The sequence below is a fragment of the Chamaea fasciata genome, unplaced genomic scaffold, assembly GCF_029207755.1.
Source record: "Chamaea fasciata isolate MVZ Bird 193981 ecotype frontalis unplaced genomic scaffold, bChaFas1.0.hap1 SCAF_22, whole genome shotgun sequence".
Taxonomy (NCBI): Eukaryota; Metazoa; Chordata; class Aves; order Passeriformes; family Sylviidae; genus Chamaea; species Chamaea fasciata.
The window spans coordinates 2,091,670-2,104,771 of record NW_027094107.1 but is presented as its reverse complement, the minus strand read 5'-3'; the positions used below and the strand labels follow the sequence as shown (position 1 = coordinate 2,104,771).

The 13,102-nt window shown below is 46.7% G+C and overlaps 1 protein-coding gene across 1 annotated transcript; it reads right to left on the bottom strand.

Annotated features, from left to right (window-relative positions):
• Nucleotides 1–363: 363 nt before the first annotated feature.
• LOC136300309 (ras-like protein family member 11A-like) lies at nucleotides 364–12,769 on the bottom strand. Its single transcript, XM_066202622.1, has 4 exons — nucleotides 11,850–12,769; nucleotides 10,440–10,496; nucleotides 8,099–8,181; nucleotides 364–3,079 (listed from the first exon to the last, which is right to left on the bottom strand). Exons 1-4 carry the CDS (start codon nucleotides 11,992–11,994, stop codon nucleotides 2,612–2,614), a joined length of 753 nt encoding a protein of 250 aa, XP_066058719.1. The 5' UTR covers nucleotides 11,995–12,769; the 3' UTR covers nucleotides 364–2,611.
• Between the last annotated feature and the right edge of the window lie 333 nt (nucleotides 12,770–13,102).

The following is a 13,102-nucleotide window of genomic DNA, read 5'->3' as shown; positions in this document are numbered from 1 at the left end:
CTTGATTGCCTTCTGTAGATGGTTAGTCCTGGCTTAAAACCAGTATTTGTACTCCTGGTCACTGAACAAAGGAAATACTAAAGTTTCTGAAGCAGAGTAAATGTTTGCCACATGTTAGTACCTAAGAGAATAATTAAATGTTTCAATCTTTTTTTTGGCTTTAGCCAAAATGTAGATGTAGATTTCTTTTTTTTTTTTTTTCCTCCCCACAGGAATGTGGGAATACTTATTTGCATAAGGAATATTTCCAAAGCTGGGTGTCTTAGGTTGTAAGAAGGGAAAAACCCCCCAGATTTTAGTGTAAACAAGGAATATTTAAATATGTGACACCTAAAGGAGCCATTTTATTCACTACGCAGGGAAGACCTTGCATGTTTTTATTAATCACTAACGAAACTAAAACATTGACAGGTTTGAATTTGGGTGACATTTCTTCTCACATCAGAAAGGGTTTGAGCTGAAGGAAGTTGCAAACAAATCCACCAAGCTGGAGCACAAATTCTCTTAGGTTTTCATGAAAACCAAAGTCAGCAAATTGTCTGCAGCAAATTTAGCCCTTGTTATACAGTACTAGAGCAGCAAAATTGTTAATTGTTGTTCAAAACTGGTGATCATTTTTCCAATACAAAAATAATTCTGTTTCTGTGTGTCTTGCAAACTGCGCTATTTCATTTTATTGAATCTTTAGACTCAATATTTGAGCCATTGAATCTCTAGATTCAATATTTGAGCTATTGAATCGTCACATTCAATATTTGAGCTGTGCTATTATTAATTGAAAACACTGAAATTCTGTGCCATAAATACCAAAGTGCCTGGCATAATTATTGACACTGCTCAAACATCAAATTTTTAATTAAGCATAAGCCAAAGTAAAAATTCCCTGATATAATTTGAGTCCCTTTTTGGAAACATCCAACTTTTCCCCTCCTTCTACCACTTAAAACTGAATTTAAAAACAGGTGCAGGTCATTTGTGGGAATGGAAGGCTCTTAAATGAATCAGAACACAAGACATCCTCAGATGAGCAGCTGTGGAAAACAATAAATAAAACAGAAAGTGAGCTGGAGATAAGGCAAATCCAGGTGATAAAATCACGGCTAGAGCTGTCTAAAATAGGGAAATGAAAAACAAAAAGTACATTTTAAAGCCCTGAGCTATACAAATACTCATCAGACCCCATTTCCTTTTTTTTTTTTTGCTGCTCCTAATGAGGAAAAGGTTGATTTAGCTCAGTCTTGCCTGATGAAGCTGCAGCTGGGAGTGTTTTTCCACATCCATCAAACTCGGGTTTCCCTCCAGTGTCCCTGAGTATAAATCACTGAGCTTGACTTCATTTCATGCTCCTTGGATTGCTCTGTTTGAAGAAGAGGTTGGTGCATCATGAATTTTCCATGGTCCAAGCCCGTTCCTCCCCACTCCCAGTGGGAACAGAGTGCTGGGAGCTCCCTGGTGTCGGCATTGGTTCCATAAATCAGTTTATGGGATACGGCCCCAAATCCTTGGACGTGCTGAGGCACAACCAGACGCTGCCACTGGGATCTGTCCTGACAGGCTGGGATGCTCTGGGAGCTGTTCAGGGAAGCCTGGGTTTAACTCAAACGACAAAATAATGAATTCCCAAAGCCAAAAATTTCAGGCATCATAAAACCTTTTCTTCTTAAAAAAAAAGACCCAGACAACCAAGTGATGTAAATATATTTCTTGTGAAGACTTTTTTCTTTAAAAGCATTTTGAACTTGAAGTCTAACTAGTTTGGGGAAAAAAAAATATTAGGAGTTTTGGTGATCTCCTTGCTCTTGATCAGTCCATTTTTTGGCAGGTTTTAAACCACTCTGATCTGTTTTTCCCTTTGGCCATGTAAGAAACCTTCAGAAAAAATGAAAAATGCCATGGAGAAACTGACTAGAAAATGCTGCCTCAAGTTTGTATTTTGCCCAAATAATCATTTTCAAAGGAGTCACTGTGCTTTTAAACAAAAATAATCTGAAAAAATACTGATTTTTTAAAAAAAAATCTCCCTTTAAGGCTTAAATTTGCATATGAACAAATCTCTCCACATTGTTCAGAACTCTTTCTTTCAATTAATAGTTTTCACTCTTCATGCTCTTCATTTAAATGAATTAATTCATTTATTTTCCAGTCTTGCACTGAAGCAGATCTGGTCCATTTTTCTTGCTCAGAACAGTTCCCTTCACTCTCCTGACGTCCTGCTGTAGTTCACTGCCTGTGTTTGGGAACACAACCGTTCCCAAGGGAAGGCACATCTCTTAAAAGTAGGATTTCATTATTCTCATTATAACAAACTCCACTTTTTAACACCAAGATATTTGACTGCACCCTTTCCCAAAAAATAAAAAAAAAAGAAAAAAGAAAAAAGAAAAAAGAAAGAATTTGGGACCACCTCTTTTTTTCAAACCACAGTTTCGAAATCCCTGCACCCCGGAGAGCAAATCCTGCAAGTCCCTTTGCTGAACGAGCAGGGGCTTCTTGAGAAAGACGTGAAGACGAAACAGAAGAGTCTCTCACACATCCTGCTGGCTGAATTGATGCCCCTTTCCCCCAGCGCGTTCCCTTTTTACCCAGGGCTCTGGAACACCGTGCGGCCGCGTCAGAGCGCCGTGGCGGATTTCCCTTTGGAGGTCAGCGCCTGCTTCAGGCGCCTCTTCAGGTCCTGCATGTTGGGCGACTTGGGGCGCACCAGGTGCAGCCCCCTCCTCTTCTCCCCGTTGCAGCTGCCGCAGCTCCTGCTGAGCTCCTGGCACAGCTGCTGGAAGGCCTCGTGCACGCCCTCGCAGCTCTCGCGCGCCGACACCTCGCAGTAGGTGCCGCCCAGCTCGCCGGCCAGCTGCAGCCCTTCCTTGGAGGACACCTGCCTGGCCCTCAGCAGGTCGCCCTTGTTGGCCATGAGCAGCAGGGGGATGTTGGCGTTGGGGTGGATCCTGCGGAGGTGCTGGTGCAGCGGGCGCAGCAGGCGGAAGCTCTCGTAGTCCGTGATGGAGTAGACGAAGACGAAGCCGTCGGCCCAGTAGATGGAGCGGTTTATCTGCTCCTGGCAGCAGATGCTGTCCGTGTCCTCCTGCAAAAACAACGGGGTTTGAACGTCAGCAAACTGCAGCAGACAGAGCTGGGTTTGAACACGGGGCTGTTTGTTGTCCCAGAAACCTCTCTGGATGTGGCAGGGAAATCCCCAGAGTGCCAGGGAATTCCCAACACGGTGCCAGGTTGTCCAGGCTGGAGAAAAGGAGATGCAAGGGTAGCCCTGGTTCCGTGTCTGGGGTGTTTTGGTTTTCTGAAATTCTTTTCCCAGGGAATTTTCCTGTAAAGAGGAGAAATGTTTTTGTAGCTGTAACTTTGTTATTCATCCCTTTCCCTAGGAGGGACTTCTTCTTGATGTCCCTCTGCTCTGACCAATGTGATTGAAAAGGTTTGTCTTTGTGTCACCAATCCAATTGGTCTGTGTAAAATAAGTATAAAAGGGAGACACATCCCAAAAATAAAGGGGTCGTTTTCAGCCTTCTGAATCTCAGAGTCTGTGTCGTTGTGGTGTAAAACAGCATCGTGCAAGAGGGACCTGGTCACTCCCCACAGCTCCCTGAAAGGAGCTTGTAGCCAAGGGTGGGCCAGGCTCTGCTCCCCGTGACAGGACAAGAGCAAACAGCCTCAAGCTATGCCAGGGGAGGTTTAAGTTGGATATCAGGAGGAATTTCTCCATGGAAAGAGTGGTCAGGCATGGGAAGGTGCAGCAATGTGTCTGTTTTACAGGCCATCCTGATGCCCCAGCCAAACTGGTTGTGAGGAATCTTATCAAACCACCTGCAGTTTTGTTATCAGAGCTCTCAGGAATTCATCAAGGTTACCGAGAAAACAACAGGATCAAAAATAAGGAGAGAGCCTGAGAAACTGCCTGCAAAAAATGTAAACCCTGGACAGGGGAAGCACAACGTGAGGATGGACGCTTGTCCATTCAAATGTCCTGAAGGATGTGTGCCTGCCTCAGGAAGAAGGAGCTCGGCCAACCCAAAAACGCGTGCCCACGTAAACAGTGGACCAAAAATCGACATCTGCCACGTAATGTCAACAATAAACAGCTTCTGTTGGAATCATATTGATTTGTTATTTCAGTGGCCCATTTCCCCCCTGCAGGAAGGGGCTGCCTGGGGAGGTTTGGAGTCCCCATCCCCGGAGGTGTTCAAGGAAGGACTGGATGTGGCACTCAGTGCAAGGTGGGGATCAGTCATAGCTTGGACTCAGTCCTGGAGGTCTTTTCCAACCTCCCCGATTCCACAATTCTCTCAGGAAAACAGGAATGTGGAGTGGAGAGGGATCAGAGCAAATTGGTTGAAGAGAAAAGCCAAAATAGTGCTTTGAAAAGTGAGTTCTGTATTCTCTTATGCTCAGACAGTCAGAAACTCACACTCTTATTGTGGATAAAATTGTGATGGGCACAGTAAGAGCGTTAAAAATCCATCAGGTTTGTCACACCATGACAATTGAACAGTTGTCCCCCAAGGTGACTTTCAGGGCTTTTCCCGATTCTTTATTCAATGTCTCCACGGACAGAGGCTCTCACTAACTCTGGTGAAGCCTGCCAGCTTTTCCTGCCTTGCAGGACTCCAAATAATCAAAGTTACTTTGAAAAAAGCGATTTGTTACCAAGAACCAACGACTGGAACTGAAAATCAAGTGAAATCTCATTGGTAATCCGTGGAGCAGGGACGGGTTTATATTATTTTATTTCTGGTCACTCATTTCTTGAGTCCATCACCATTCCTATTTAGAGCCCCAACAACCACCAGCTCTGGGAATACAAAGCTGAATACAGCACTGGGGGCTTGAGAAGAGATCAGCTCACTTGTCAGGATGAAGCTACTTCCAGCTAATCCTCTCCTCTTTGCTATCCCTGCTGGGATAGGGAGAACCCAGCCAGGGAGGGAGATCCCTGCTGCAGCCTGGAAGAACTGACACTCGTGTCAAGATTACTTTTTCTTACATATCCAACAAGCATATTCTGTGTACAGCTCTTCACAAAGCCGGTAGAAATTGTGTATTTTAAGGGGAGTTCAACATCACAAATACAGAGCTCAGATTTTTATTGTCGTTGCTAAATTCTACCCAAGAAATTTTCATCAGCTTCTGTAGGACTAAGAGAAAACACATCCCATTATCCATTAATCTGCATAATCCAAATCTGCCATTCACATGAATTCTAACAGAATTTAGTGCTCAGCACTCTCCCCAAACAGTTCACTTTCATTTAGACCTAAGTAGGAATTATAAAATCTAACTTCTGAGAGCAGAGGTGGAAAAGAATGAATAAAACTGATCAGTTTTCTTCTGGTAGATCAGAGAGTGAAAGAACTACAGACAAGCTCTTCTGTGAGGAGGAAGCAAAATTTCTGAAGGGTCAGAGTGTAAATTAGGCTTAAAACTTTCCTCAGGAGTTCTGCCAGCCAAGTGTCCTTCGTGAATATTTCATTATTGCCCACAGAGGCACTGGCTCGTCACACCTTGAGGTTCTTTGCCCTTGCCAGCTCACAGCTAAACCCTGTGAGCAGTGAAATTGGTTATCAGATGCTCTTATCACTCCTCCCCAAACCCCAAAATGGAATGAGGAGAGGGACCCTCCCCAGCAGCCTTGTTGGAAAGGTTAATGAGCGTGAACTCCAGCAGGGCCGGGGCAGGCTGTGGGAAGAAGGGCAATTTGCACTGTTGGGGTCTGGGTTGTAGCCAGGCTGGGGATAATTAGCCACTCTCAATGTCCTGGAAGCCTCTTTTCACCAGAAAAACCCTTTCATGGCATAAACAAACAAAAAAAAACCCAAACAAAACAACAACAACAAACCCTCAACAAAACAAACCAAAAAATCTCCCCAAAACAACAACAACAACAAAACCTAATTGCGCTGGCAAGCTTGGAAAATAGGTTTGGAGAAGGTGCACATTGTTCAGAGAGCCCAAAGAGCAGAAATTCCCCCTCACTCCAGCAAGGCCCACCCAGCAGTGAGACAGATGGATGGAGGGATAATCCCAAGTGGAATGCTTTATTCAGGAAATCAAAGGCTAATGGGCCACTTTTTAAATGGAAATCTCTGCTCCAGAATGAATTTTGAAGCACACAGGCCTCTGCAGTGTGTAGGCCAAGCAGCAATGAATCACCCAACAGAACCGCTCCTCTGCTCCTGTTTCTCTCTTACACTTTCACAATCCTGGGGGCTTGAATCCCGAGGGTTTCCACATGATTTCCTCCTGAAACGCTGCATTCAGCCTGCAGACTGCGGGAAACTCTCTTCCTTAAGGATTTTAGTTTAAAAATCCAGCCTTTTCGCAGTCGTAAACTGTTTCAACACAGTCCCTTCAATGATGGCAGACGCATCATTTGAAGCAACAGGTACAGGGTGAGAAAAGGGTGTCTGCGGGAGATCTTGTAACAGCACAGATTGGGACAAAGAAAATTAAACTCCTTCCTAACTAATTTAAAATCATTTCTGACTAAGAAACCTCAGCTGTTGGCTTGAGTGAATCTTGTGCAGCTCTGAAGTCATTTAATTAAGGGCACAGCATTGATTTAAACAGGAAAACAGCATCTCTGTGGTCTGAAAATGGGAGTTTAATTATTCCAATCCCTCCTTTCTCCCCGGGACAGAAGAGAGAGGGGATTCCCTTTGTGAAGTGCTTATGAGAGGTGCCCAATCACCCCCCACAGCTCCTCTGTGCAGGGCAAGCTGGCAAAGGCCTTTGTGCTGCTAAATCCCACTCGAATCTTTGGAGAGCCTCCACTGCAGCTTTTGTTTGCTTTGGAGTGTGCGGAGCAAGTGAGGGCTCCTCCTGCCCTGTGCTCTGTGCACCCCAGCACAGCACAGGGTGGGATTGCAGCAGAGCTTTCCCCTCCAATCCACTTCCATCAGAGCAGCTGGAAATGGGAACTGCGGGAGCTTGGCTCATCCTGCTCTGTAAATCCAGGATGGAAGAGTCCTGAGGCACAGGGATGCACACGTGGCTCTGTGCAGGTGAAACAAGGGGTGCAGAGCTGCCCAGGGCAGCCTGACACACCAGGACGGAAGGTGGTGCTCCCATCCTGACACATATTGGCCAAATCCAAGTTGAGACTGAGGTTAAAGCCACACCTGGAAGTTTAAGCTTGGTGGTGCAATGAGAATACCTGATTTTATCATGAAATCCCTGCTGTTCTGGAGGAATTATCACTCATGGGATTCCCACCATTCATGTAACCCCAAACCTCACTACGCTTCCTGTTGCTTTGACACTATTTTCATAGTGAAATGAATCAGAATATTTTCCTCTATTTAATCTATTTTCATCTAATATTTTCACTGTTTTCATCCTCTTGTTCTGCACGTGAAGCAGATCTTCAAGGAGAGACAGCATGAACCCTACTTGGACAAATATTTCTAGAAAGAGGTTCCTAATAGAACATTAAGTCTAGAATATAATAGAATCATCAAATCATTAAGATTGGAAAGGGGTCTTTAATATCATGATAGAATTATAGAATTATTAAGAGTGGAAAACATCTTTAATATCATTGAGTCCAACTGTCCACTGATAGAAAAAGGAGCATGATAAATGCTAAGACCTTAAAAAAAAGGCATTAATTACATTTAAAACCAGAGTAAGGAAAGCAGGGCAGAGCACCATAGCTGGAAATGACAACTGCTGTGGAGCCTAGCCCCTTGGAAAGAAACCCTCCTCCAAATCTGGGAGACTTTGGGTGTGAAGGAAAGTCCAAGCTGAGCCAGCTGGGCCTCTGGGCAGGTGAGTTTTCTGCCATGCAGGGACAGAAACCACTCGACAGAAAAGAAAATAATCAAGCTGTTGGCAGGAGGGAACCAGATTTGTGATTTTACTGCTGTTTAGCAGCGTGTTGGAAATAAAATTGTTTTAATTTTGACTTACTCCTGAAGGAGCCTGATTCAACACCTTCAGGTGTTGTTTGGTGTTGTTTAAGGTACCTTGATTAGCCTTGGGTTTGAGCCCAGGTATTTTCCTGCTGCTAAGCAGAGCTAATTACAGATGGAAGTGCTGGCAACAAACATAAGGCAGAAGTGCGTAGAAAAGCACAGAGCAGTTGTTTTACCTCCAGTGAGACAAAGGGAGTATCCTGCACCTGCAGAGAGATCTGCTCCCCATCTATGGTGAACTTCCTGGAATACAAAGCACCTGGGGGAGAAGGAAGATCGTTAGTCAGGGGCTGCAGCAGGGAACCAAAATTAGAAAGGAAAGGTCAAATGGGACCGTTGAAATTCAGACTTTGGGGGTTTAGGATGTGGAGCTGCCTGCAGGAAAGTGAATGGCCCTGGAGTGTTTGTGTGGCTGTTTGCTCAGTGGAGTGGGGTAGTGTTTGCTGTGCGGGGACATGTCCTGAGTGTACAGCCAGCCCGGGGGCTGGGAAAGGGCCACTTGGGATTGAGTCACACTCCAAGTGGACACAAAAATCCCATCCAGGTTTCCAGTCCATATTGTTAACTTTAAATACAAGTGCAGTTCACTTTTTATAATCACAAATGAAGACATCCAGGTGTGGTTGGTGAAAGGACCGAGTGTTTCCTGCTGCATTTTCCTTTAAAAAAGGAAAGTGCTCCAGTTTTGGATACAGAGTGACTGTTTACAAATCCCCCCAGGTGCTCTTTGGGGTTTGAGTGATTTTAGCCGAGTTTGGTTGAAATCCCCAAAGCCTGGACACTTTAAACCCACCTTTGGTTAATCTGGAGGACAATATTCACAGCCAAGTGCTAGCTCTACCCACCTAGGCCTGATCTAACCACTGCTGTCCTGGGCTCGAACTTCACATTGTTACTGCAGCTGAGTTAAGTGACAATGAAAATTTAAGTCCTGATCTTAGGAACTCTCTGTGGCTGTGACAAGGACAGCTTCAGAGGTTGATGTCATCGTCATTTTTCTTTAGAACTTAACACGAGTCACGTGGGGGTGTGAAGAAATGCTAATCCACAGCTGTTGTGTACAGCCCTTCTGTGCTGCCCCAATACAACTGTCACCGCTGCCTCCAGAACAATGTCAAACGTGGAGAAATCCACCCGCCGCACAGCAAGGAATTCAGAGTAACAGGGAGCCCAGCTAGGGACAGTAATGCCCTCACTTCTGAAAATCAGCTTTGTTCCAAGGAAACAAGAGATTTTATTCCAGTGGAAAAGAGTCTGAGCTCACGGAGCGTTTTCAACACAAGGAAATTTAGCACTGAATCCCACCTTATCATGTCGAGGTTTAACACTGCGAGGGGATCCAGCCCTGGTGGGATTTCCTTTCTATTTTAAAACAGACCTGATTTAAAGCTGTTAAGATAGTTTTGTGAGAAGACCTTGCACCCCTGAACCAAGACCAGCCAACCCTTTGCTCCCATTCCATGACACCCTGCAGAACAAAGAGCAGGCCCTGCTCCTGCTCTGCCCGGTGATGCCTGGCACCAGGAGAGGCACAGCTCAGGGATCCCAAGGGCACTGCCACCCGTTCCTTAGTGCTGGAATATCCACTTCTCCTGCAGCACAGCCACGGGGCGGGGAGCTGAATGGGGAAAGCACGTGGCTGCCAGCACTGGCTCTGGCAGCAACCACTGCACGGCCCCCAGGTTGATGTACAACCTCCCGGAGAAGAGGTGACAGAAGGGAAGGAGCAAAAGCGCAGCCAACCATCAGGGTTACCCGGGGTCAGCGAGGGGGAGATGGAAGGAGGAGCTTTCAGATTGTATTTCCTCAGATCAAAGGTGTCTTGTGCTGCTCCCTCCTCATCCCGAGCGCAGCAAGCACATCCAAAGTGAAGCATTTTCTGAATTCCGCCCACCTTCACCCCAAAACTGTGAGGTGGCCAACGTGTGGGATGTGCAGTAGGGGTGAGCATGGGGTGCATGGATCCATCCTACAACACTGGCCAAATCAGTCAGTTTTTTTCCTGGAACAGTCCACATGAACACACCCTCTGGATTAAACGAGAAATGAATGGTCGCTTTGCTTGTCTTATGGAGAGAAGGCTTCAGTTTCAAAGTCTCCCTGGTTATAATAGCCCCTGAAATAAAGGGAATGCACAGAAAAATTCAGAACTGCCTTTTACACCCCTCAGAATTCCTCTGCTTTCCCTGGGGCTGCAGGGGGAGCAGCATTGGGTTTCCGTGGTTTACTTGATGTGTAGGTTGTGCCTTGAGCCTGTGTTTCAGTATAGGTATATCCCCAAGCAAACCTTTTATTCTGATCCTTTTCCATCAACTTGGGAAAAAAAAAAACAGCTGAAAGGATCATAAATAATGAGCCTTTGATTTATTGCTTTCATAGCTCGAGGCTATTAACTGAAAAATGCACCTTATGGACATCTAACACCACTTGGCTTGCCTGTAATGTGCACCAGTCACAAAACAGAGAGGATTTCTTTTCCCAGCTGTCTGCAGTGCTGCTGAGGAGAGCAGAACTCACCAGTGTTGGCTTCGTAGTCCCCAATAAATCTCTTGGTGAGGAAGCGCACGACCAGGGCTGCAAAACAATGACAGAGAGGTGGGTCCTTAATGAGAGCCCAGATCCACCTCAGCACAGCTCCTGGAACATCTTCCTGCAGGAAGGAGCCTCCCACCAAACCGAGTTAATTTCTGCGTTGCTCACATGTTGTTCTGCAAGTGCTGCTCTCAACACTCACAGATAAAGATCTGGGGCCAAGCTGGGGTTCCTAATGCAGAGTTTTTCACAGCTTGTGTTGGAAATGAGCCCTCAGATCCAGGGTGGCAGCTCAGCGTGGGACAGGGAGGTTGTTTCCCTGTGATCGCAGGTAAAACAATCTCTCCTTTGTTCTGAAATAATTTAGGAAAAGAGTAACAAGCCAGCAGACTGTAGCTAATCCAAATTTAAGCATTTTATGTCATGCAAGAAGCGAGGCTGATGGATGAAATGAAACCCCCACAAAACCCATTAGTGGTATCTAATCACAGCCGGCAAACAAACGCCGTGTGCTCTGCACCCTTGGGTCACGCTGGAGCGCCCTGGGCCTTCTTATTCACCTTAACCTCGGCTGCTTTCTTAGAATCTTTGATAAGAACACTTTCCTTTCTCTGCATAAAGCATTTAAATCCCATCGTGGCAACAGTAACGTGTTCCTGTGCTGCTTTGATCTCAGTAGATTCCTAGGAACTTGCAAAACCACTTAATTAACAGTTAAAATAAAATGTCTTACTCTGCAAGCAACATTATTTTATAACAGATTTCATTTCAAGCAATAATATTGCTCACAGTGGTCCTGGGTCATCTTTTAGCACCCTTAGATGAAGTTGCCTGTGCAGCTGTCTTCAACAAACTATTTAAAAATAATATGAAGATGTGGCTGCTTCAAAGCCAAAACAATCAAACATTTTGCTGAACCCCGTGGAACCACAGATGTCATAAAGCAATCTGCTTTTAATAATTCCTGAAATCACGGAGCAATTATTAAAATGCACTTTTTTACCCTCTTTTCTTCCCCTCTCCTTTGGAGAATAATAAAGGCACGTCTTGTATGCCGTGATTTACCTGCAGAGCATAAAACACTTACAGCAAGAGGATAAAAGCCACATTTTGGGGGGTGCAAATTTAGCCACAGTTAAATAATTTTGCACAAGACCAGCTAGAACCATTTGTGAGTACAAAACTCGCCGCTGGCCGCTCACGGACCCGCAGCAAATCTGCCTCACAAAGCCTTTAAATCTTTAAAATTTAAAGAAAATCTTATTTTCTTTAAAAAATAACAAAAAAACCCCCACCCCAAATCCAAATAGTTAAGCTGGGCCAAATCTCACAGCTCTGGGTGTGTTTGGCAGGAGCTGCAGGGAAGCAAAAGCGGGGCACACACCTGTGCCTTACCTGTCTTGCCCACGCTGCTGCCGCCCAGCACCACCAGCTTGATGATTTTGTTGGGAGCACAGTCCAGCGCGGGGTACTCCGGGATGGGCAGCAGCAGGAAGTTGGTGGAGTACTGAGACATCGTATCCTCAGGGGTGAGAAGCATGCCAGAAGGGATGGCTCTTCAGCCCGATTCGGGGGAGAAAAGCAGGAGCGCTGCTCCCCGGCGCCTGTGCCCGGCTGCGGGGAAGAAACCCTCTCATCCCACCGGAGACGTTTTCCCGAGGAACGCCAGAGCTCCCGGCCTCCTCCGGCCGACGGCTGAGCTCAGACAGCGCCTTGGGAGAGGCGAAGGGAACTTTTTGATCGGCCCCCGTGAAAGCTGACTCCGGCATCCCGCGGCCAATCACGGCGGGACCGCGACATTCCTGCAGCCGGGCACCGAGCGGCGGCCGGCGCTGCTCATCGCTCCGCACGGCCTGCTCCGCCTGCCGCCGCCTGGAATCCCACCCTGGGGGGGGTCGCAGCCGTCACGGTCACCCCCTGCTCCGCTCTAATCCCGCTGTGAATGATCCTGTTCTGCCTGTCCGTTCCTTTCCCTTCTCGAAGGCTGCAGCCCCGCGCTCCTTGTTCTCCCTGTGCCTTTGTGTGCGGCTGGTGGGACCCCGCTCGTCAGGATAACGAACGCTTCTCCATCCTCCCCCTCCCCAGCCTCCTTCAGAGCTCTCGGGCAGCTGTGGGATATTCCCAAATCCCAGCTGACGCGTGAATCCTCCGGGGAACATTCGATCTGCTGCTTTGTGCGTGCTGGGAACCCTAAAGGCCCGCTGCAGCGTGGGGTGGGACGCCGCGGGCTCCCCAAACACGGGGAAGTGAATTTAGGGCTGGTGACAGGCTTGGGAAGATGAGGAAGGACGGGGTGTCTTTTCAGAGGGGTTGGAGAGAGAATGGCTCCTCTGGGAAAACGGAGTGGGGGTTTAGGACAGCTGGCAGGGTCTGTGGGATGACAGCCTGGGACTGAGCACTGCTCACAATCAGCTCTCAGTTCTCTGGGAGAACAGGGAGGGAGGAACGCTGGGGAGGGAGTGACCCAGATAAAGCAGAACTGCAAATAATACGAAACAGATGTAAATTAAACTAAGGAAAAACAATGTAGTTGGAGCAGTCATCTTTGGAAAACTTCTCGCAAGGGAGCAGAGGCGAGGCTGGGACGTGGACTGTGTCAGGCTGTGTGAGAGACAGGGATGGGAATGGAGAGCAGGAGAATCCCCCCC

Coding starts and splice junctions, on each gene's coding strand:
- LOC136300309 (XM_066202622.1), bottom strand. CDS start 11,994: ATGCTTCTCACCCCTGAGGATACGATGTCTCAGTACTCCACCAACTTC. Junction 10,497..11,849: donor CAGCAGCGTGGGCAAGACAG/GTAAGGCACAGG, acceptor ATTGTTTTGCAG/CCCTGGTCGTGCGCTTCCTC. Junction 3,080..8,098: donor CTCCCTTTGTCTCACTGGAG/GTAAAACAACTG, acceptor TTGTTTTTGCAG/GAGGACACGGACAGCATCTG.